At 37.8% G+C, this 18,874-nt stretch overlaps 1 protein-coding gene across 50 annotated transcripts in view; it reads left to right on the top strand.

Annotated features, from left to right (window-relative positions):
* ANK2 (ankyrin 2) overlaps window positions 1-18,550 on the top strand; it is a 698,346-nt gene extending 679,796 nt beyond the window's left edge. For 21 of the 50 annotated variants that reach the window (XM_058436645.1, XM_058436654.1, XM_058436649.1 and 18 more), the window contains 7 exons: window positions 2,386-2,671; window positions 4,355-4,646; window positions 7,385-7,477; window positions 7,942-8,025; window positions 8,137-8,301; window positions 9,622-9,804; window positions 16,280-18,550. In XM_058436645.1, the coding sequence (XP_058292628.1) occupies window positions 2,386-2,671; window positions 4,355-4,646; window positions 7,385-7,477; window positions 7,942-8,025; window positions 8,137-8,301; window positions 9,622-9,804; window positions 16,280-16,294 (1,118 nt within the window). In that variant the 3' untranslated portion in view covers window positions 16,295-18,550. Of the gene's footprint in view, window positions 1-2,385; window positions 2,672-4,354; window positions 4,647-7,384; window positions 7,478-7,941; window positions 8,026-8,136; window positions 8,302-9,621; window positions 9,805-12,912; window positions 13,005-16,279 lie in introns of all 50 variants that reach the window. The other 29 variants (XM_058436653.1, XM_058436681.1, XM_058436667.1 and 26 more) reach the window with 6 other exon arrangements.
* The last annotated feature ends 324 nt before the right edge of the window (window positions 18,551-18,874 follow it).

The raw sequence follows: 18,874 nt of genomic DNA on the forward strand, positions 1-18,874 counted from the left end.
TGTGTGTGTGTGTGTGTGTGTGTGTGTGTGTGTGTGTGTGTGTGTGTTGTGTCTGTGTGTGGTTAACTGAGGCACTGGACCTACCGTCTTTTTTTTTTTTTTTTTTTTTTTTTTTTTTTCAGAAGGTAGACCATGGCCTATGGTGATCATATGTTCTTTTCCTTGCTGCCTTGAGGCTTTCCTCCCTGTTTTACACACCCTCTCACCTCCGCTTCATGCTCATTCTTTGTTATTTCACAGATAACAAAATGATCCATTGAATTCCCTTTCCTCAGTTCCATGGTGGCACTTCTTACACTTGTATTTTTTTATGCTACCTTAGCCGCATATTTCTAGGCTCACATCTAGGACTATATCACTACCAGTGACTGTACATTTCCTCTTTTACTTCTGCACCAACAGTGCTTCATACCCTCGGGGACCTCCAGCCATTGGCCCTACCACCTTTTCAGTATTAAAGTTTCCCTAACCTATTCTCATTCATTTGTGGTCTCTAACACTGTTTTTTTCCTTTTCTCTCTCTCTCTCTTATCTCTATTTTACATGTTGTCTTCTTCCTTCAAACCTCCAACACTGTCTCTTTTCTTTATTTATACCCAGCTGATGACCAAGCTTCCTATTTCTTAGAAAATATGGGAATAGTCAGAAGCAAATGTCTATATTTTTCCACCACAAATCTACCAACATGAATGCATCTCTACCTTCCATCCTATTAAAATGGATAAAATTTCTTCACTTTGCTAAAGCCATCATCTCTTGTTTTGTACTAGATTTCATATCCTTTTACCCAATCAGGGACTCCATTCCTGCAAGTATCCCTTTTGGCTTCCTACCACTAGACCATACCCAACAGCATTAAACCATGCTTTAATAGATCCCATCTTTAAAAACAAAACAAAGCAAATAACTCCTTTTACCCTATATGTCTTTCCTGTATTATTGCTGTTACTCCATCCATTTCATAGGAAACCTCGAACAGTCTGAATTTCCTGTCTCTGCTTCCTCTCTTCCCATTCCCTCTAGAACTCTATAATTCACTCTAATCAATCTTATAAAATTCACCTATTGTTTCCTCATTGTCAAATCTAGCAGGCAGTTCTCATTCTTCAACTTACTTTGCCTCTGAGTAACATTTGGCATGAATAGTGAAGCCTTTCTTCTTAAAACATTTTCTTTACTTAAATTTCATGACGTTCTCATCTTTTTTTTTTTTTTTTTTTTTTTTTTTTACTTTACTGGCTGTTTCTCCTCAGTCTTTTTTCCCTATGGCAGGTTACTTCTCATGGATGTGAATGATGATGTGTCTTAGTGTTGAGCAAGAGCCTCATAGCTTGTCCTCATCTCCCACCTCTCTCTCTATCGCACTGTTCCTGCACGCCTGGCCTGCTTGCCATTCCTGGAGCACCCTCTTCATTCTCCTGTTTCAGGGCCCTGGTATTTTCTGCTCCCTCCACCATAGCATGTTCTTTCCTCAGATCAACATATACCTTTTTCTCTCACTTTATTTAGGTCACTGCTCAAATATCACCTCCTAAGCAGAGCCTTTCCTGACAAGTCTATTTAAAATACTAGCCCCATTTATCCTCTACCTTTATCCTGGTTTACTTTTCTCCCAATATTTATCATAAATATATATCTGCAGAAATGCAACTTCAGTGGGGACAGAGCTTTTTATATCTTATATCTTGTTCACTGCTATATATCCAGCATCTAAGCAGCACATACTACATAGTTGATGCTCAATATATATCTGTGGAATAAATGAATCAATAGATGAATGCCAGTCACTCCTCTGCTAAACATCTTTCAATGACTCCTCACTTCCCTGGATATAATGAAATTCCTTAGCCTGTCATAAAAGACTACATAAAAAGAGTACTATCCTTATAGTGTTAGAGTGAGGATTAATCAAGTTAATACTTGCAGCACACTTGGAACGGTGCCTAACACGGAATAAATTTTCAGTATGTATTAGCTATTATTTGTTATGATGATTATTAACTGTACTCTTCTTACTCTTCAGTTTCTGTGCTTTGACTATCTCAGTCAATTCCCACTTGCCATTAGGTCTCCTTGGCATGTAACACACTCTGCATTTTCTTTCCAAATTCTAAGCCCATGTTAGGTGCCCCCACACTCATTGACTGCCACCTATGACCCAGTTGCTTTGCACTGGAATTGACCCTTACTTGCATGGACTCTTCTATATGATCAGTATCTTGAAGGTGGACACAGTGTCTTCTTCATCTTTGTAATCCATGGGCCCATCTCAGGATGTAGCACATTTATCCTCTTGTTTTTTTATCCTCTTATATTTATTACCTAATAAATATCCATTCAATATAGGTAAGCTTCAACTAAATACTTAAATCATTCTCCCTTTAGGGTTCTCAGTACTTCAAGAGGAGTTATGCACTGCACAGCACAAGCAGAAAAAGGAGCAAGCTGTTTCTAAAGAAAGCGAGACCTGCGATCACCCTCCTATCGTCTCAGAGGAAGACATTTCTGTTGGTTATTCCACTTTTCAGGATGGCATCCCCAAAACTGAGGGGGACAGCTCAGCAACAGCACTCTTTCCCCAAACTCACAAGGAGCAAGTTCAACAGGATTTCTCAGGGAAAATGCAAGACCTGCCTGAAGAGTCATCTCTGGAATATCAGCAGGCATATTTGTGAGTTTCCAAAGAAAGCCTGTCAAATGTAATACCAAAGAAACAGGCTAATGTGGATGCCAGGCATATAAAAGCATAACTAGTTTTTAAATAATTTTAAAATGACTCTACCAAACACAAGTGCCAGAGCTAAAGGGAAAAAAAAAGCGTTAACATGTAAGAGACATAATTGTGACAGTGTTTGGGGCACAGACCTACAAGAACCAGCTTCCAGAGCTGTGACTTTGAACAAGTCCTTAAGTGCTTTGAATCTCCATTTCCGCATCTGTAAATTATAGTAATAATACACACTTGACTCATCTCACAGGGTCAAAAGTGTGTTTATGAAAGCTTCATCTAAACTGTAAAATTCCCTGTAGATGACACGGCCATGACTTAAAATACTGCTGCACCTCATTTGCTCTGTAGCACCTCATTTGCTCTGTAGCCCTTCAAATATGGAGCTCATCGTGCCATTGCTGGTTAGGAGTATGATCAGTGATGATGTACATACCACAGCCAATGGAGCATTTCAACCAAGCTATGAGGGGACTAACCATAAAAATATAAATGCAATGCAAACTAGCCACATAGAATAAAAGACTATTAAAATGAGTTGGAATAGAGTTGGGGTGGGAATACAGAGAAGTCTTCTGAAGAGCTTCTGGCTGAAGGAAGCTGCAGAGCCTAATTTGGCTCAGAATTTAAGTTCTGGCCTTTATGGAAGCCAAGGAGAAAGAGTTGTTTAATTGACACTGATTGTCCAGAAAAGAAAACAAATTGTGAGAAAGGCCAACATATTCCTAAACCTGAAGTCTGAGAATAGGGTGTCATGAGATTGTATCAAAGCATTTTGCTTGTCATTTGGTGAGTTTTGTGGTCATTGACATGAGAAGAGGATGAAATGAGTAATGAAATTATCTCTTCTTCAACTGAGCCACCTTTGCTCCATCAACCTGTAGGTTTTAAGGGTGAGCATGAAGAAAATATAAGGAAGAAGGAGAAGGACCAAGGAAAAGATGGGAAGAAGAGGAGAGGATAACAGAGAGACATTTTAGGCATTTAATATCTATGGAGTGATAGATTGCACTAAATACCAAAAGAAGGCACAGAAAAGGCCAATAATCTTATTTAGTGGTTGAGGTTATCAAAGTTACTTTGGAGTAACTCCAGACTATATCAATGAAAAAAGTTTCCATGTCAACAGATGCCTCTATTATTAAATAAAACAGTTTTTCACAGGTACAATAAGAATTTCCTTGTATTTATACTTATGATAACTATATTAACATGGGGATTTACGTAATTCTGCCAAATTTTTATTCTTGCTTCAAAAGCTTTATTATCTACAAATACTTATGTAAAATTCCTCGCATCCTCAATATCACCTTGAGTTATAAAAGAAAAGATGAAACTATAACTTATATACATTGTAGAGGTTGGGTAACTGTAATACATTTTAGGATAATTTTGGTCTTTAGAATAATACATCACCCTCTGCCAGTGCTAGATCAATGAGCTACAACTCTATATCTTGTCATATTATTTTTCTTCAAATGTCCTTTCTTGGCCAAATGTACAAAAACTATTTTGACTGTCATAGACTATGGAAAAACCAGCTCCATCTTGCCTTTCGATTTCCTTGCTTGAGCAGGAGGTGAAATGCAAATGTCCCTGAAGTCTCATTTGGCTTTTTCATTCCAGTGTGACAACTCCAGGAACAGAAGCGTCAGAGACTCAGAAGCCTACGATAGTACCCAGCTCTCCCAGCAAGACACCTGAGGAAGTCAGCACCCCTCCAGAGGAGGAGAGGCTGTACCTCCAGACCCCAACATCCAGCGAGCGGGGAGGCTCTCCCATCATACAAGAACCCGAAGAGCCCTCAGAGCACAGACAGGAGAGCTCTCCGCGGAAAACCACCCTCGTAATAGTGGAGTCTGCCGATCACCAGCCAGAGACCTGTGAAAGACTCGATGAAGATGCAGCTTTTGAAAAGGTAAGACATTCCTCTCCACTTTCTCGCCCACCTGTAACAAAGCTACAAATCTTCCAGTTTCCATTTCTCTGATGGTTTATCTTTTTCACCTCAAAACAAAAAAGTTAAGCAAATTAATTAACCTGGCACATGGAAACCCTCAATCCCTTTTAAAATCTGAGAGCCAGTGAATCTTGAAGATATGGTGCACGGTTCCAGTGCTAGTGATTTGACCATAAGCCCTGATCTTATCATTGGAAAGTCTTTTGCTAAGAAAAATGAATACGGTGGTGAAACAATGTATCTGGAGGAGCTTTTCAAAATTAGTAAACTTGGGCATGAAAGCTGGTGGCAGAGACAAACAGCACCAGGTAAGTCAGCCATGGGATGTGCTGGGACCAGCAGGCTTGTTAGATCTCTGGCCTGCCAGGTGATGAGCACACAGACTGTGGATATTGGGTGGGGTTTAGCTGCCAAAATAAATTTTTCTCATTAGAGGCCAGATGATTTCCAAGTTATATTTTTTTTTTTAAGATTTATTTTAGGAATGACCGAGAAAAAGAACATTTTACCTAAACTAAATGTCCAAATGCCTGACAGTGGCATAAGATTGCATCATAGCACTTCCTTTGTCATTAAGTGAGTTTTAAAATTGTGAAAAGGGGTGGGGACCATGTTAAGAAATTAACCACTGGCCGGGTGCAGTGGCTTATGTCTGTAATCCCAGCACTTTGGGAGGCCGAGGCAGGCGGATCATGAGGTCAGGAGATCGAGACCATCCTGGCTAACATGGTGAAACCCCGTCTCTACTACAAATACAAAAAAATTAGCCGGGTGTGGTGGCGGGCGCCTGTAGTCCCAGCTACTCGGGAGGCTGAGGCAGGAGAATGGCGTGAACCCGGGAGGCGAAGCTTGCAGTGAGCCGAGATCGCACCACTGCACTCCAGCCTGGGCGACAGAGCAAGACTCCATCTCAAAAAAAAAAAAAAAAAAAAAAAAAAAAAACAGAAATTAATCAACCATTTATTCTCAAAATGTGGTCTATATAGTTCACATACGTCAGAGTTGATTGGAGAGCTTGATCCCTCCTCAGAAATCCTGAATTAGAATGAATCCCAGGGTGGGGAGAGAAAGCAAGAATTTGCCTTTTTAAATAACTCCCCAGAGGATTCTCAGCCACAAAAAAAGTATGAGAATTTGTTTGAATTAAACTTAATTTAATATAAATTAAAGCATATAAAATTTTTTCTTTTAAAAAGTAATAGAATTCAAAAACACTTTATATTTCAAAGTGTTTTTAGAGCATTAATATAAAGCTTAGTAGTAAAAGAAGAGTTAAATGAAATAATTGAAATTTTGGGGGGCAAATAAAGTGAAACAGCATGTCTTTGGGCTTAAGACACACATTTGTTTTTGTTCACTGTAAGAATGAGATCTGCTGCTAGGAATTATCTGAAATCATAACTAAAATTAGGAAAGATCCAGGCAGATGAGAACTGTGTCCTGATTTTGGCAGTTTTCTTAAGTAATAAATTCATGCCATGAATGAATTTTTATTCCAAGTTTGCTTTTGCATAGAATTATTCATCTCTCAAATTCTTGGCTTGAATGAGTACTACTAAAAATGTTTCATACATGTTATCTGGGCTAAAAGTTACCAAATTTAGCCTAAGAATCCATAGGCTTACTGAAGTTAGACTTGAAACAATTATCTGGATAATACATATGTTTAATCTATACTAAAGGAATACATTTGTATAAGTCATTCTGAATTTCACATAATTTATACAGGCCTGTTTGACTTATTCTTGATGAGTGTCAGGCATTTCTCTTAAGTTTCCCATGTGGACCCTCATTTCTCATAACCCTAACTTGGGCATCCAATTTTAATCACTTTTCATGCCAGCCATATTTCTAGGCAGTAGATTCCTGATTATACTTAAAATATAATTTGGTTTAGAATTTACATGTCTTCCGTTAGCAGAGACAAATGTAAACATATAACTTGAGTTCTACAGTATGTTAAGTACATCTACTTGAGCTTTCTCTTTTTTAAAAACAAAATTTCATTAGGGAACAGTAATTCAATATATGACTCCTAAGGTAATGTGTGCTAAGCCAAAATTATGTTTTTTGCTTTATCTCTGGCTTTTGGCCAGAGCCCTAAAATACTACTGACCACTTTATCTCAACTTCTCTGCAGAATTATTCTAATATTATTCATAGTTTGCCTTTTTTGATGCCAGGGAGATGCACTATTGGTTAGATAATAGCTACAGGAAACTTTGACTTCCTGCAAAAGGTTCTGCTAGAAACGGGGTATTCCTATACCTTTGGGTGAATAATTCCAAGCCTAAGCACAAGTGTCAGTGGCTCGTAAGTGTTTACTGAACTGCTTAGGGTCTATGTTTACAGTCAGGCTTTTTTTTTAGGAGTTTAAGTAAAAGAAGTCATATGAGCAAGCGGCTTATTATTTTGGAGAGATTTTGACAGATGGGTTCTCCAACAGCTCTCAGAATTCCAGAATTTTTTTTCATTCATTGAACAAAAAAAAAAAAAAAGAAAAAAAAAAGAAACCAAAACACTCTATTTTTGTTGATGTCTGAGACCAGCACATACTTGTTTTCACCTCTACCAACTTGTCCACCAAAGCCTCCATGAGTAAAAGTTTCACAATACAATGTAAGCTAAAGAAGAAACGAGTAGTGAAGTCATTCCTTAGCATGTTAAACAAAGCAATGCTTCCATGCTTCCACCAGGAGCTAACAGAGGAATTAGGGGAGCTGGAGGCCAGCTCAGATGAGGAGGCGATGGTAACTACCAGGGTTGTCCGCCGGCGAGTGATTATTCAGGTACCCGCTGTTAAATTACTGCACGTCAGGGACAGTCCTGTCCCCATATTCTAAGAGTGATCAACCTAGATCAATGAAGGCTTGGCATGTTCCTTAGGTAGTGCATGGCCATTCAAAAGCAGACCCCTTAACTCTCATAAGTTCTGTTTGCAAAGAAATGCAGTGGTTCCAGCTTTCCTCCAGGAGAGCCACCAAGCAAGAGCAAGACTTGGCTTCTTCACTTCCACCCACCTCACCTCTGGCTTTTCTATTTTTGTTGAAGTTTTATCTAACTTTGGTCAGATTCTCCTAAGCATGTTATTACCCACTTGAGTTTTTCACTAGTTGACAGGATTTTGTATCTCAGCAATGCTTCTCAACATCGCCTTTGATTTTCTAACATTCCTCACATTATAAGCACTTGGGAGTAGTTCCTCAGAATTGGTGCCAAACAGCGCAGTGACCCTTTTCTCTCAACTGTTTAGGGAGACGATATGCCTGAAATACCCCCAGAAACAGTCACTGAAGAAGAATACATTGATGAGCACGGACACACTGTGGTAAAGAAGGTATTGTCTAGTATATCCTAACAGGGTTGATTACAAACCTCCTGTTTAAAATTTATCAATTCCATGGTACTGTCACACAAAAATAAGATACACAAATGAAATACATTTCAGGTTACTAGGAAAATCATTAGGCGGTATGTATCCTCTGAAGGCACAGAGAAAGAAGAGATTATGGTGCAGGGAATGCCACAGGAACCTGTCAGCATCGAGGAAGGGGATGGCTATTCCAAAGTTATAAAGCGTGTTGTATTGAAGAGTGACACCGAGCAGTCAGAGGTGAGACAACCTGATTCTCTAAAACCCATTTGATGGAGAGGAACAAAATAGAGCTCAAAAAAGATGAATGAGTTTGTTTATTCATATTTTCCTCACTTCTCCCTTTCATATGGCAGTTTGCTTTTGTTGCACATTCACTTTTTTGTTTTCATGATTCTATGTGATTTTAAGACAGCCATCAGGGAGACTTCTAGGCATTATATTCATTGTTTTTGTTTGGTCTTTTTAAAAATATCTATTTTTTATTTAATTCATGGTTGACCACTGCAGAAATCCAAAAGTCAAATTTTGAAAGAATACAATTCTATTTGCTGGGCAAGCAGTATGCTGTGGAGACACCGTGTAGAAATGCATTGTGGTGCTTGTGCCTGGTTGGCACACCAGCCTTTGGAAAGTCACTCTAGATAAATATTTGATATTCAGATTTCTGCATTGCAGAGTTACTAAAATCAGGATCTAGAAACTCTTTGATTTATCCTTTTTGTTTTTTGTTTGGAGACAGAGTCTCACTCTGTCACTCAGGCTGGAGAACAGTGGCGTGATCTCAGCTCACTGCAACCTCCACCTCTGGGTTCAAGCAATTCTCCTGCGTCAGCCTCCTGAGTAGCTGGGATTACAGGCACCCACCACCACACCTGGCTAATTTTTGTATTTTTAGTAGAGACAGCATTTCACTGTGTTGGGCAGGCTGGTCTCGAACTCCTGACCTCAAATGATCCACCCGCCTCAGCCTCCCAAAGTGCTGGGATTACAGGCATGAGCCACTGCACCTGGCAGTCTATACTTTTATTTATTTCTGTTTTACTTCCCTCTTTCAGGGACATATTTACTTGTTTCGACAAATAGTTTGTGAAATTCTCACTATTTTCCATTCATTCACATCCTCAAAATTTTATATTATACACATGAGATTATCTAGAAATCTACTTTTCAGTTTCTTGTAGCTTTTAGACCTCCTCCTTTGAGGACTAATTTTATCTTCGTAATACCAAAAGAAATTATTTAAACATGAGAAAAGAGAGTTTCTTCACATATTATTATGTCTGTATTATACTGAGCAGTTTCTTATTCACAAAACTAATAACTTTTTGTTCAAATGACTAATTAAGATTGCTTTGGTGTTGTGGAGATACAGTCATGATGTAGATATTACCAATAGGTTATAGTTTGTTTTTTTCTAACTCTGCTTCCCATTGCTGTTTTCTGGAAAGCCAGTAGGTAACATTATAGTTTTGTCCTTTGTTTTTTAACATAGAAAAAATTCATCATAGTTACATTTGGCAATCAGACATTGTCTATTGTGTGTCCTTCAATCATTAGGTCACTTTGTGTGAGCCCAGCATTTTGTCCAGTACCTCACAATTTCAGGCTGAGCCAGTGGAAGGCCGTAGAGTCAGCAAAGTTGTTAAAACAACTGTGGTATATGGAGAGAGGATGGAGAAACATCTGGGGGATTCTAGTTTAGCCACTGATCTTCCTTCAGCCAAAGATGACTTTGAAGAGGTATAGAAGCATCATCATTTGTCTTTTTATGTGTGTGTTTTATGTTGCTTTGCATTTGAAAAGAAAATCGTTTGTCATTGTGTCATTCTATACATGAATTCATGGAAAGGTGCAGAATAATTCAAGAGGGTAGAACTCCTGTTTGAATAACTTGCAGAGTAACGTTTCCTTAAACTGTGGTGTTCATTGGTGTCACCTTAACAGTTTTTAAAAATCCAGATAACTAGGATTTGCTTCTGCTGAATCAGACTCAGAATCTCTGGAGCTGGTGTATGATTATACATCTTGTTTAAAAGTCACAGAAGTGTCTTGCTTTGTCAATTAATAAGGGAAAGAAATAAACACATTGCAAATTATATTTGCTAGCCAGTCTTTTCAAATATAATCTGTGATACACATTAAAGAAATTTCAGATATATTCCATGTCCATAAATTTTAAAAGCATTTACAATTATTTAAGTTCTGGTTTCCAACAATTAGAAAATGAGTCCACAGTCGGCCGGGCACAGTGGCTCATGCCTGTGATCCCAGCAGTTTGGGAGGCCGAGGCAGGCGGATCACGAGGTCAGGAGATCGAGACCATCCTGGCTAACATGGTGAAACCCTGTCTCTACTAAAAATACAAAAAATTAGCCAGGCGTGGTGGCGGGCACCTGTAGTCCCAGCTACTCGGGAGGCTGAGGCAGGAGAATGGAGTGAACCCGGGAGGTGGAGCTTGCAGTGAGCCCAGATTGCACCACTGCACTCCAGCCTGGGCGACAGAGCGAGAATTCGTCTCCAAAAAAAAAAAAAAGAAAAGAAAAAGAAAATGGGTCCACAGTAACAGATCCACAAACTCTTACTAAAATCCCCAAATTCTGAAAACCAAAACAAATTTTGTAAGTTAATTTGGAAGTGAAACTTGAAATAAATTGGCATGGAGCTATTATGACGTGAAGCTTTTTTATTCTACCTAGAGTGAATGTTTTAGTGATATAAAAATGGGTTTGATTACAGGATGCCATCTTCACTCTGGAGTATTAGTATTATATAGTACAGTCATGCATCGCTTAACCCACTTATGCCAGAGGTTGCAATTTTTTAAATTTTTGCATGAGTGAAAAATCAGACCTTGGTGATGACCTTGAACAGTAGGATATAAATAACTTCCACATGCCTAGCGTTCACTAGGCATAAGTGGGTTTTAATGACAGGGATATATGCTGGGAAGTGCATCATTAGACAACTTTGTCATGGTGTGAACATTGTAGAATGTCCTTACACAAATCTAGATGGTATAGCCTACTATACACCTAGGTTATTGGTATAACCTATTGCTCCTGGCTACAAACCTGCACAGCATGTTACTGTGCTGAATACTGTAGGCAATTATAACACAATGGTAAGTATTTCCCTATCTAAAAATAGAAAAGGTACAGTAAACAAAATAAAAGATTAAAAATGTTCTACCTGTATAGCATACTTACCATGGAGCTTGCAGGACTGCAAGTTGCTCCGGGAGAGTCAGTGAGTGAGTGGTGAGAGAATGTGAAAGCCTAGGACATTACTATACACTACAGTAGACTTTATAAACACTGTACACTTAGGCTATGTTACATTTGTTTAAATTTTCCTTTAATTTTTTTAAATCTTCCTTCTGCAATAATAAACTTTAGCTTACTGTAACTCTTTGACTTTATAAGCATTTACATTTATTTTAACTTTTGACTCTTTTGTAATAACACAAGATGCAAACACGTTGCACAGGTGCATTAAAAATTGTTTTTCTTCCTATCCTTGTTCTATAAACTTTTTTCTGCTTTTAATTTTTTTAATTTATTATTTGTTTTTACTTTTTAAGGTTTTTTTTTGTTTTTTTTTTTTGGCTAAAAACAAAGACCCAAACATGTACATTAGCCTAGGCCTACACAAGGTCAGAATAATCAATATCACTGTCTTCCTTCTCCACATATTGTCCCACTGGAAGGTATTCAGGAGCAATAACATATGGAGTTGTCATATCCTAAGAAAACAATACCTTATTCTGCAATACCTCCTGAAGGACCTGCCTGAGGCTCCTTGATAATTAACTGTTTTTTAATAAGTAAAAGGAGTACACTCTAAAATAGTGATAAAAAGTATCACTTTTATAATACTTTTATAATACTTGATAATGATAATAAGTGACTGTTACTGATTTATGTATACATAAATTTACCATACATAAACCAGTAACATAGTCATTTATTATCATTCTTAAGTATTATGTACCCTACATAATTAATTGTATGTGCTATGCTTTTATATGATTGGCAGCATCGCCACAAACATCTGAGTAATACATTGCACCATGAAGTTAGAACAGCTATAGCATCACTAGGCGACAGGAATTTTTTAGCTCCATTATAATCTTATGGGGCCATGTCATATATGCAGTCCATTTTTAACCAAAATGTCATTATGTAGCATGTGACTGTATATGCATTATATTACCTTGCTAAAATCCAAAAGGGACAAAAAATCTAAATTTTGAAACACATCTGGTCCCAAATTTTGACTAAGGGATCCTGGGCATGTGCAAACATCTACAAAGTACTTTTGCTATTGAAACATTTTGACACTAAATGCTATATGTGTGTCCTCTAATATACCCATACTATATATTGAAATTATATATGAATTCATTGGAATATTAGAAGCAAACCTCTTAAAATACTTTCAGTTTTCACATTTTGACAACTGACAATCTTGAATGGTCAAAAATGAATTATCTGTGTTATACCATTTGGGCCTTGTTTGCTTGTTTTTGCCTCTGGTTATTATATTTATCATTAAAATCTCCACTGTAGAAAGGAGTTGGGTAAAGCAAGGAGGAAATTGAAAGTCAATCCATATGGATGTTGCTTAGCAGCTTTTGTAAAGTACAATAACAAATCTCCCTCACAAATGAGAGAAACTAAAAGGACTTGTTAAATAAAACTCCCAACTTAGATCTGCTTCTGGGAATTATATTTATTTATCCTTTCAAGTATATCTTTTCATACTGACTATGAGTAAAGCAAAGCAATAGATTGTTTGAAAGTCTGTAGTTTATGATGAGCTTTGTCTTTTCTTTTCTTCTTACTTCAGGCTTTGAGTTACACAGGTAGCCACATGAAAGTCCACTTACCCAGTTTAGTAGAGAATGAAATCCTGAAAGAGGATGGATCAATAATTAAAAGGTTTGGGTTAGCATGGGGTGATGCTTTGCCAACTAACACCATAAAAATTTTTCCAATTTTAAGAAAAGAAGGGGAGAATCCCTACATCTACCCTAAAGAGGATAGAGAACTGCCTACTCTCCTGTATTATAATACTTCAATCAAGTAATGGATCTATTGAAGTGTCATCCCTGAAGTATCCTCTTGATACTTTAAACATAATACTAAGTCATAGCAAGAATGAGACTCATGCTTACACAGTCTGACTCCCTGGGTTTTAGCAAGTCATCAACTTAGTTGAAGCCAGCCTGATGGTATTCCATTGTGTTGATAGATTCAGAGAGCATAGGAAGAAGAATCTAATTGATGGATCACAAATTAATTTTGTGACCAGCTATATTCAGCTCAATCTTAGTAAATCATTACTTTGAATGGTATTTGCTTTAACAGCTGCTTTATGATTCTGCATGTGAGTGACAAATAACATAAGCATGAGTTTGATACCCATGAAACAAATATACCTAGCGATGCTGAAACCCGGGGCTTTAATGAGTTAAGCAAGTGTCATGAAAGCAGTAAGCAGCACATTTTTACACTTATACAAGGGGGCTGACTGTGAGGCACACTGGTCTGCCCAGGTCTCTGTTATGGATTTGATGTATAAACTTGGGCACTGTTCCATAGATCTACTCTGACTTCTCACCGGTCCTCTAACAGCACTGTAAGTATTGAGATTAATAAAATGTGCTCAGCTTCTCAGTGAAAAGACACAATGGAAATCCAAGTTACAATCGTGCTTTTCACTTCATTGAAAAGGGGAGAGAGATTGTCATTCAGAGTATGCTACAGAACTATTTTAAGCCTTTAGAACATAATAATTAGAACAGCAAAATTAAAGGTTCTGTCTCAATTCCACCCTCCAATCAAATGGGAAAAGAGCGGCAGCTAGGAATTTAAAAGAGTGTAATTGCTCTCTCAGAACTTAAAAAATGCTACATGAATTAAGGATAAAATGCCTTTTATACTCTCAACTTTTAAGTCTTTTATTCAATTATTCAGATGAAACCACATAATCCACGCATGCCCTAACATCATGGGCTCTTCAAACTGGAATAGATTTAGAGATCAGTTAATTCAAAGTTCTCAATTACAGCTGGTGAATTTGAAGGCAGGAATATAGACAACTCCATAGAGTTTCCACAGCTAGTTAGTTGCGGAAACTAGTTAGTTACAGAACTCTATTTATGATGTACAACACTTTATTTTATACATTGTTAAAGACGTCATATACATATGCATATTCAGAAACACAGTGGCCTACATTTGCCTACACAAAGTATCACGAAATGTCCTATAATGGAGGCTTAACCCCTGGCATCAATGCTATAAAGGTTTCTACTAGCTCTTAGCAGAAATAGTCAGAAATGTGCCTTTTTGAAGAAAAAAAAATGGTTGCTGCATATTTAGGAAAACATCAGATTTCAATCATTGGAATCAAATTTGACCTTTTCATCGGCAAGAACAAATTTAAGTTTGCTTCCAGATGCAGAACAATTCATATAGTATTAAAGGAAAAGGGAGAGTAGAAGAACATAAGGGAAGAAGGAAGAAGGAAACAAGGATGTCGAAAAAAAAGCTGAAAGTATTTTGGCTGAAGTAAGTTATTTTTAAAAATCAGGATGATCATAACAAATGCATAGAGGTATGGGATGATGGCAGAACTTCCAACTTCTGAACAATGAAAACATATAAGGAAAATGCTGGGTAAAGCTACAAAAACTGATCATTTCCTACAGAGGTTTTAAGTGAAGATGCATAGTGTATGGTTATGGACTCAGGCTCTGGAATCTTTGACTCTTGGTCCCACTGTGTGCTAACTCTGTTATTTTTTGTTTGGACTATTGCTTAAATTCTTGGAGATTCAGTTTCCTTATTTGTTATAATAATAGTGTCTGGCCCATACAACACATTCGTCAAATACTTGTGGAATGAGGACCTGCATTTAGAAGTATATACTGAAAAAGGCTGCTCTGCCTATGGAGTAGCCATTTTTTATTCCTTTACTTTCCTAATAAACTTGCTTTTACTTTATTCTAACAAAACAAAGAAGAATATGTAGTGAAAAGAACTGAGAATGAGCAAATTACTTTTAAGTACAGTTACAGGAAAATATTAGTATGACTTAAAATTAGTATGACTACACAAAAGTTATAGCTCTTGGCCCAATGCGGTGGCTCACGCCTGTAATCCCAACACTTTGGGAGGCCAAGGTGGACAGATCATCTGAGCTCAGGAGTTTGAGACCAGCTTGGCCAACATGACAAAACCCTGTCTCTACTAAAGATACCAAAAATTAGCTGGGTGTGGTGGCATGCGCCTGTAGTCCCAGCTACTCATGAGGCTGAGGCCGGAGAATCACTTGAACCTGGGAGGCAGAGGTTGCAGTGAGCCAAGATCGCACCAATGCACTCCAGCCTGGGTGACAGAACGAGACTCTGTCTCAAGAAAAGGTGTTATAGTTCCTTTTCTCAAGTAACAACAGTCTTATAAGGGAGGCAAGTAAACAACAGACTGTCAAATGGCAAGAAATACACAAAATGAGCAACAAACGTGAGGCTCGGAGAGTCTGGAGGAAGCAGTTGTCTCTCAATGGCTTTTCTCTTTTCCCCTTCCTCCCCCGACCATCTCCATATGAAGCCTTAGAGACCTGGGCAGATCTTCATCTTTTGTTGGTAGCCACCTTCTTATATATTGATAGACTAATATTTTAGTTTTTAAAGACATATGCCTCATAAAAAACTTCTCTGAAAACATAATTTTGGGAAGTTTGGGTCAGGGTGTGACCATAAGGTTTAAGCTGGCAGCTGAGGTGTTTCAAATAAATTAAAACCTTTTTTTTTTAGCCTGTCAAAAGGTACTTGTGATACTATTTCAGAATTAACCAAATTCTATTAAGTAAGGGCTACTTAATCAAACCATGAATGATTTTATGGTTAGTTTTTGAGAAATCAAATTAAAGCATGGTTTCATTTATTTTACATTTTTCTTAAAGATTTAAAAAATACTCCTTGTTCCAAAACACATTTTTAAAAAATCTCATGAATCTTTTTAGAGAGGGGAGCCATGTTTAAAAGAAAGACATAAAAAGATGTCTATAGTTTGTTATGCTAATAGCTTGGTGTGCAAACATCTAAAGGTAAGACATTAGGTACTCAGTGTAATGGTCACCTTCATTCCTAACAGCTGCCCTCTGGCAGCGAAAAGAGCATAATTCTCTCTTGTCTGCTTTTCTCCAGGACAACAATGAGTAAAGCCATCACACAGAAGAGGGCTGTGGTGAAGGACCAGCATGGAAAACGCATTGACTTGGAGCACCTGGAGGATGTACCAGAAGCACTAGACCAGGACGACCTCCAGCGCGATCTCCAGCAGCTCCTTCGGCATTTCTGCAAGGAGGACTTGAAGCAAGAGGCCAAGTGAGGGGCTGCCCATTTCTCACACCAGAAACCACACATTCACTCAATATGCAGCTTCCTGTTTCAGTAGAGGAGTGACCTAACTGGCCTAATTAATGGGATACCCCGACATTTCCACTGTTAGCAAATATACGGCATTTTGTTTTAGTTTTCCCCCATCCTCTTTAACTATAAAGCTAATTTGTGACCAAAGATGGCATCCTTCATACTGGATGCTGTATCCCATACTTTGTTGTGTCTGTGCTAACCTGGGAACTGGCCACCTCCATTGTTCTTTGCTTCTGCACAAGATCCATGAAAATCCATTGATCAGAAGAACTTCACCTGCAGACCTCTTCAAGTGACACTATATAGGAATCCTTCCAAGGAATATCTATGTACAATGTATATAGCTGAAATGCTCAGATGAACAACATGTTAAAATTAAAACCACTGCCTATTGTAACTACACTGGGCATCAGAATAAAAGGCCTCTAGAAATTGCTGAACAATGGTTAAGATATTGCTAACACAATCGAGTGATAATACAGTTTTACTGCAAAAGAAGCACTTCAAACCTATTATGTCCTTAGAACTTCCAGAGTAGCCACTGCTCCCAGTTAAAGGTGGGTCAATAGCCTTGCAGAACTGTCCTGAGAAGTTGTTGCTGGTGCTGGCCAGCCATGGCTTAGGACTCTCCAACAGCCACTCTGAGGGAGGGGAGAAGGGAGCAGAGGCCACGCAGAATGAAACGATGGGGTATTCAGTTGCTAGCAGCTACATTGTGTGGCATTCTAGCATCTTCAGGTCCTTAGATTTTGGACAAGTTGGCAGGGTATTTTAAAAGCTATAACTACTGTAGTTTTCCAGTTTTCATTGCTGCTTTAGCAAACCATGCTGTCTTACGGTGGTACTTCCTTCTGGCCACTGCACTGTAGATAATTCATTGGAAACAAGATTTACCCACTACATAAAAGGTTAAACTCCTTCAGTATGTTGGAGTGGTTTCTTTTTTTTTCTTTTTTTTTTCAGGTTTATATCTTCTCTAATACCTGCATGTGGCGTTTAAAAATCAAGACCACGGTCAAACCCCTCTTCTAATCACATTAATTGTTTCCATTCTTTTTACCCTGAGTGATCACTTTTCACTTTCCAGCTAGGTCTGTTTTTCAGCTTGCAGACAAGATTGAGAAATCCTTGAAAATTTGGTTTTGGTTAAAATTTTTGGTTTATTTATTTGAAATCCACACTCCCTTGGAAACTCTTAAGTGCATTTGTGCACTTCTGTTTGTTTGTCTCAAAGAAGGGACTGTAACAATCTGAGTAATTTCCATGTCCTCTTCCTTATTCCTCTAGTGGTTGAAGCTGTGTAGCATTTTAACATATATATATTCACAAATATATTCATATAAACAGTATACATTTTGAATCAGTCATTTGTTAAAGAAAAGTATATTCAATGAAGATGAAATTTAAATAAAAAAGGACAGAGTCTATCCTCCAGGGATTGAACATTTTCCAATTATCTGGTCTTTTCCTGTTGTGCAAAAATGACTCATTGCTCCGAATGTCAAAAACAAATGTGACAAACAATGGCACTTCATCATTTAAAGTAATGTTGCCAAGAGAAAAAATTTCCTGGGAGGGAGGTTTCCCACAAGCCAAATCTCCTAAGCCTCAAATGCTAGCACTTTTTGGCAGTTGGATAGGAAATGAAACATTCTTTGGCAGCCAGAATAAGAGAGGCCGATGGTGAAACTTTTTGAGACACCCTATGGCCTTCTTGTCAAAACCTTCACTGGAGCTCCAGAAAAGCATTTCTGTTGTGTTATTTGCAGTGCAGATGATGTCTGTGTAACAACATAATGGTTATTCACCTTTTTTTGATTTTGATTTTTGCTGTGTTATCAAAAACTTGAATACTGTGAGAAGAAGTGAATTTTCAGTTGACGAATCAGCATCTTGTTCCCATGGTGATAACACTAATTGAATATATCTATGAGGGCATGTATTAGTTAATGGAAAAAAAAATACAACACTAACAATACATAGCTGCAATGTGTACAATGGCTGATTTAATTAAATAAAATGTACAAGTGTTAAATGTGGCAACAGTGATTTGTTCTTCTTTATCATGAATCTGTGATTTCAGGAGAATAAGAGGTTTTAAAAAGATGAGCTAGACTTGAAACCAAAAGAAAGACACAAATTGCTTTTTTTCTTATGGTTTTCATTTAGTCGCTGAATATGCTATATGCCTGGCACTGGATTAAGCACTGGGATAAATAGATTTTGCCTCTGCCCTCAAGAAATTCTTATTGTTCTTGTTATGCAAAAGGAGAAAATAAGGATTTTTGTTTTGGATCACTACTAAATGAAAGAAAATAGAAATTTGGGGACTTGCAGGGGATGAGAAAGGGTAAGTGGGATTGGCAG

This window comes from Hylobates moloch, unplaced genomic scaffold (assembly GCF_009828535.3).
Source record: "Hylobates moloch isolate HMO894 unplaced genomic scaffold, HMol_V3 SCAFFOLD_3, whole genome shotgun sequence".
NCBI classification, from domain to species: Eukaryota; Metazoa; Chordata; class Mammalia; order Primates; family Hylobatidae; genus Hylobates; species Hylobates moloch.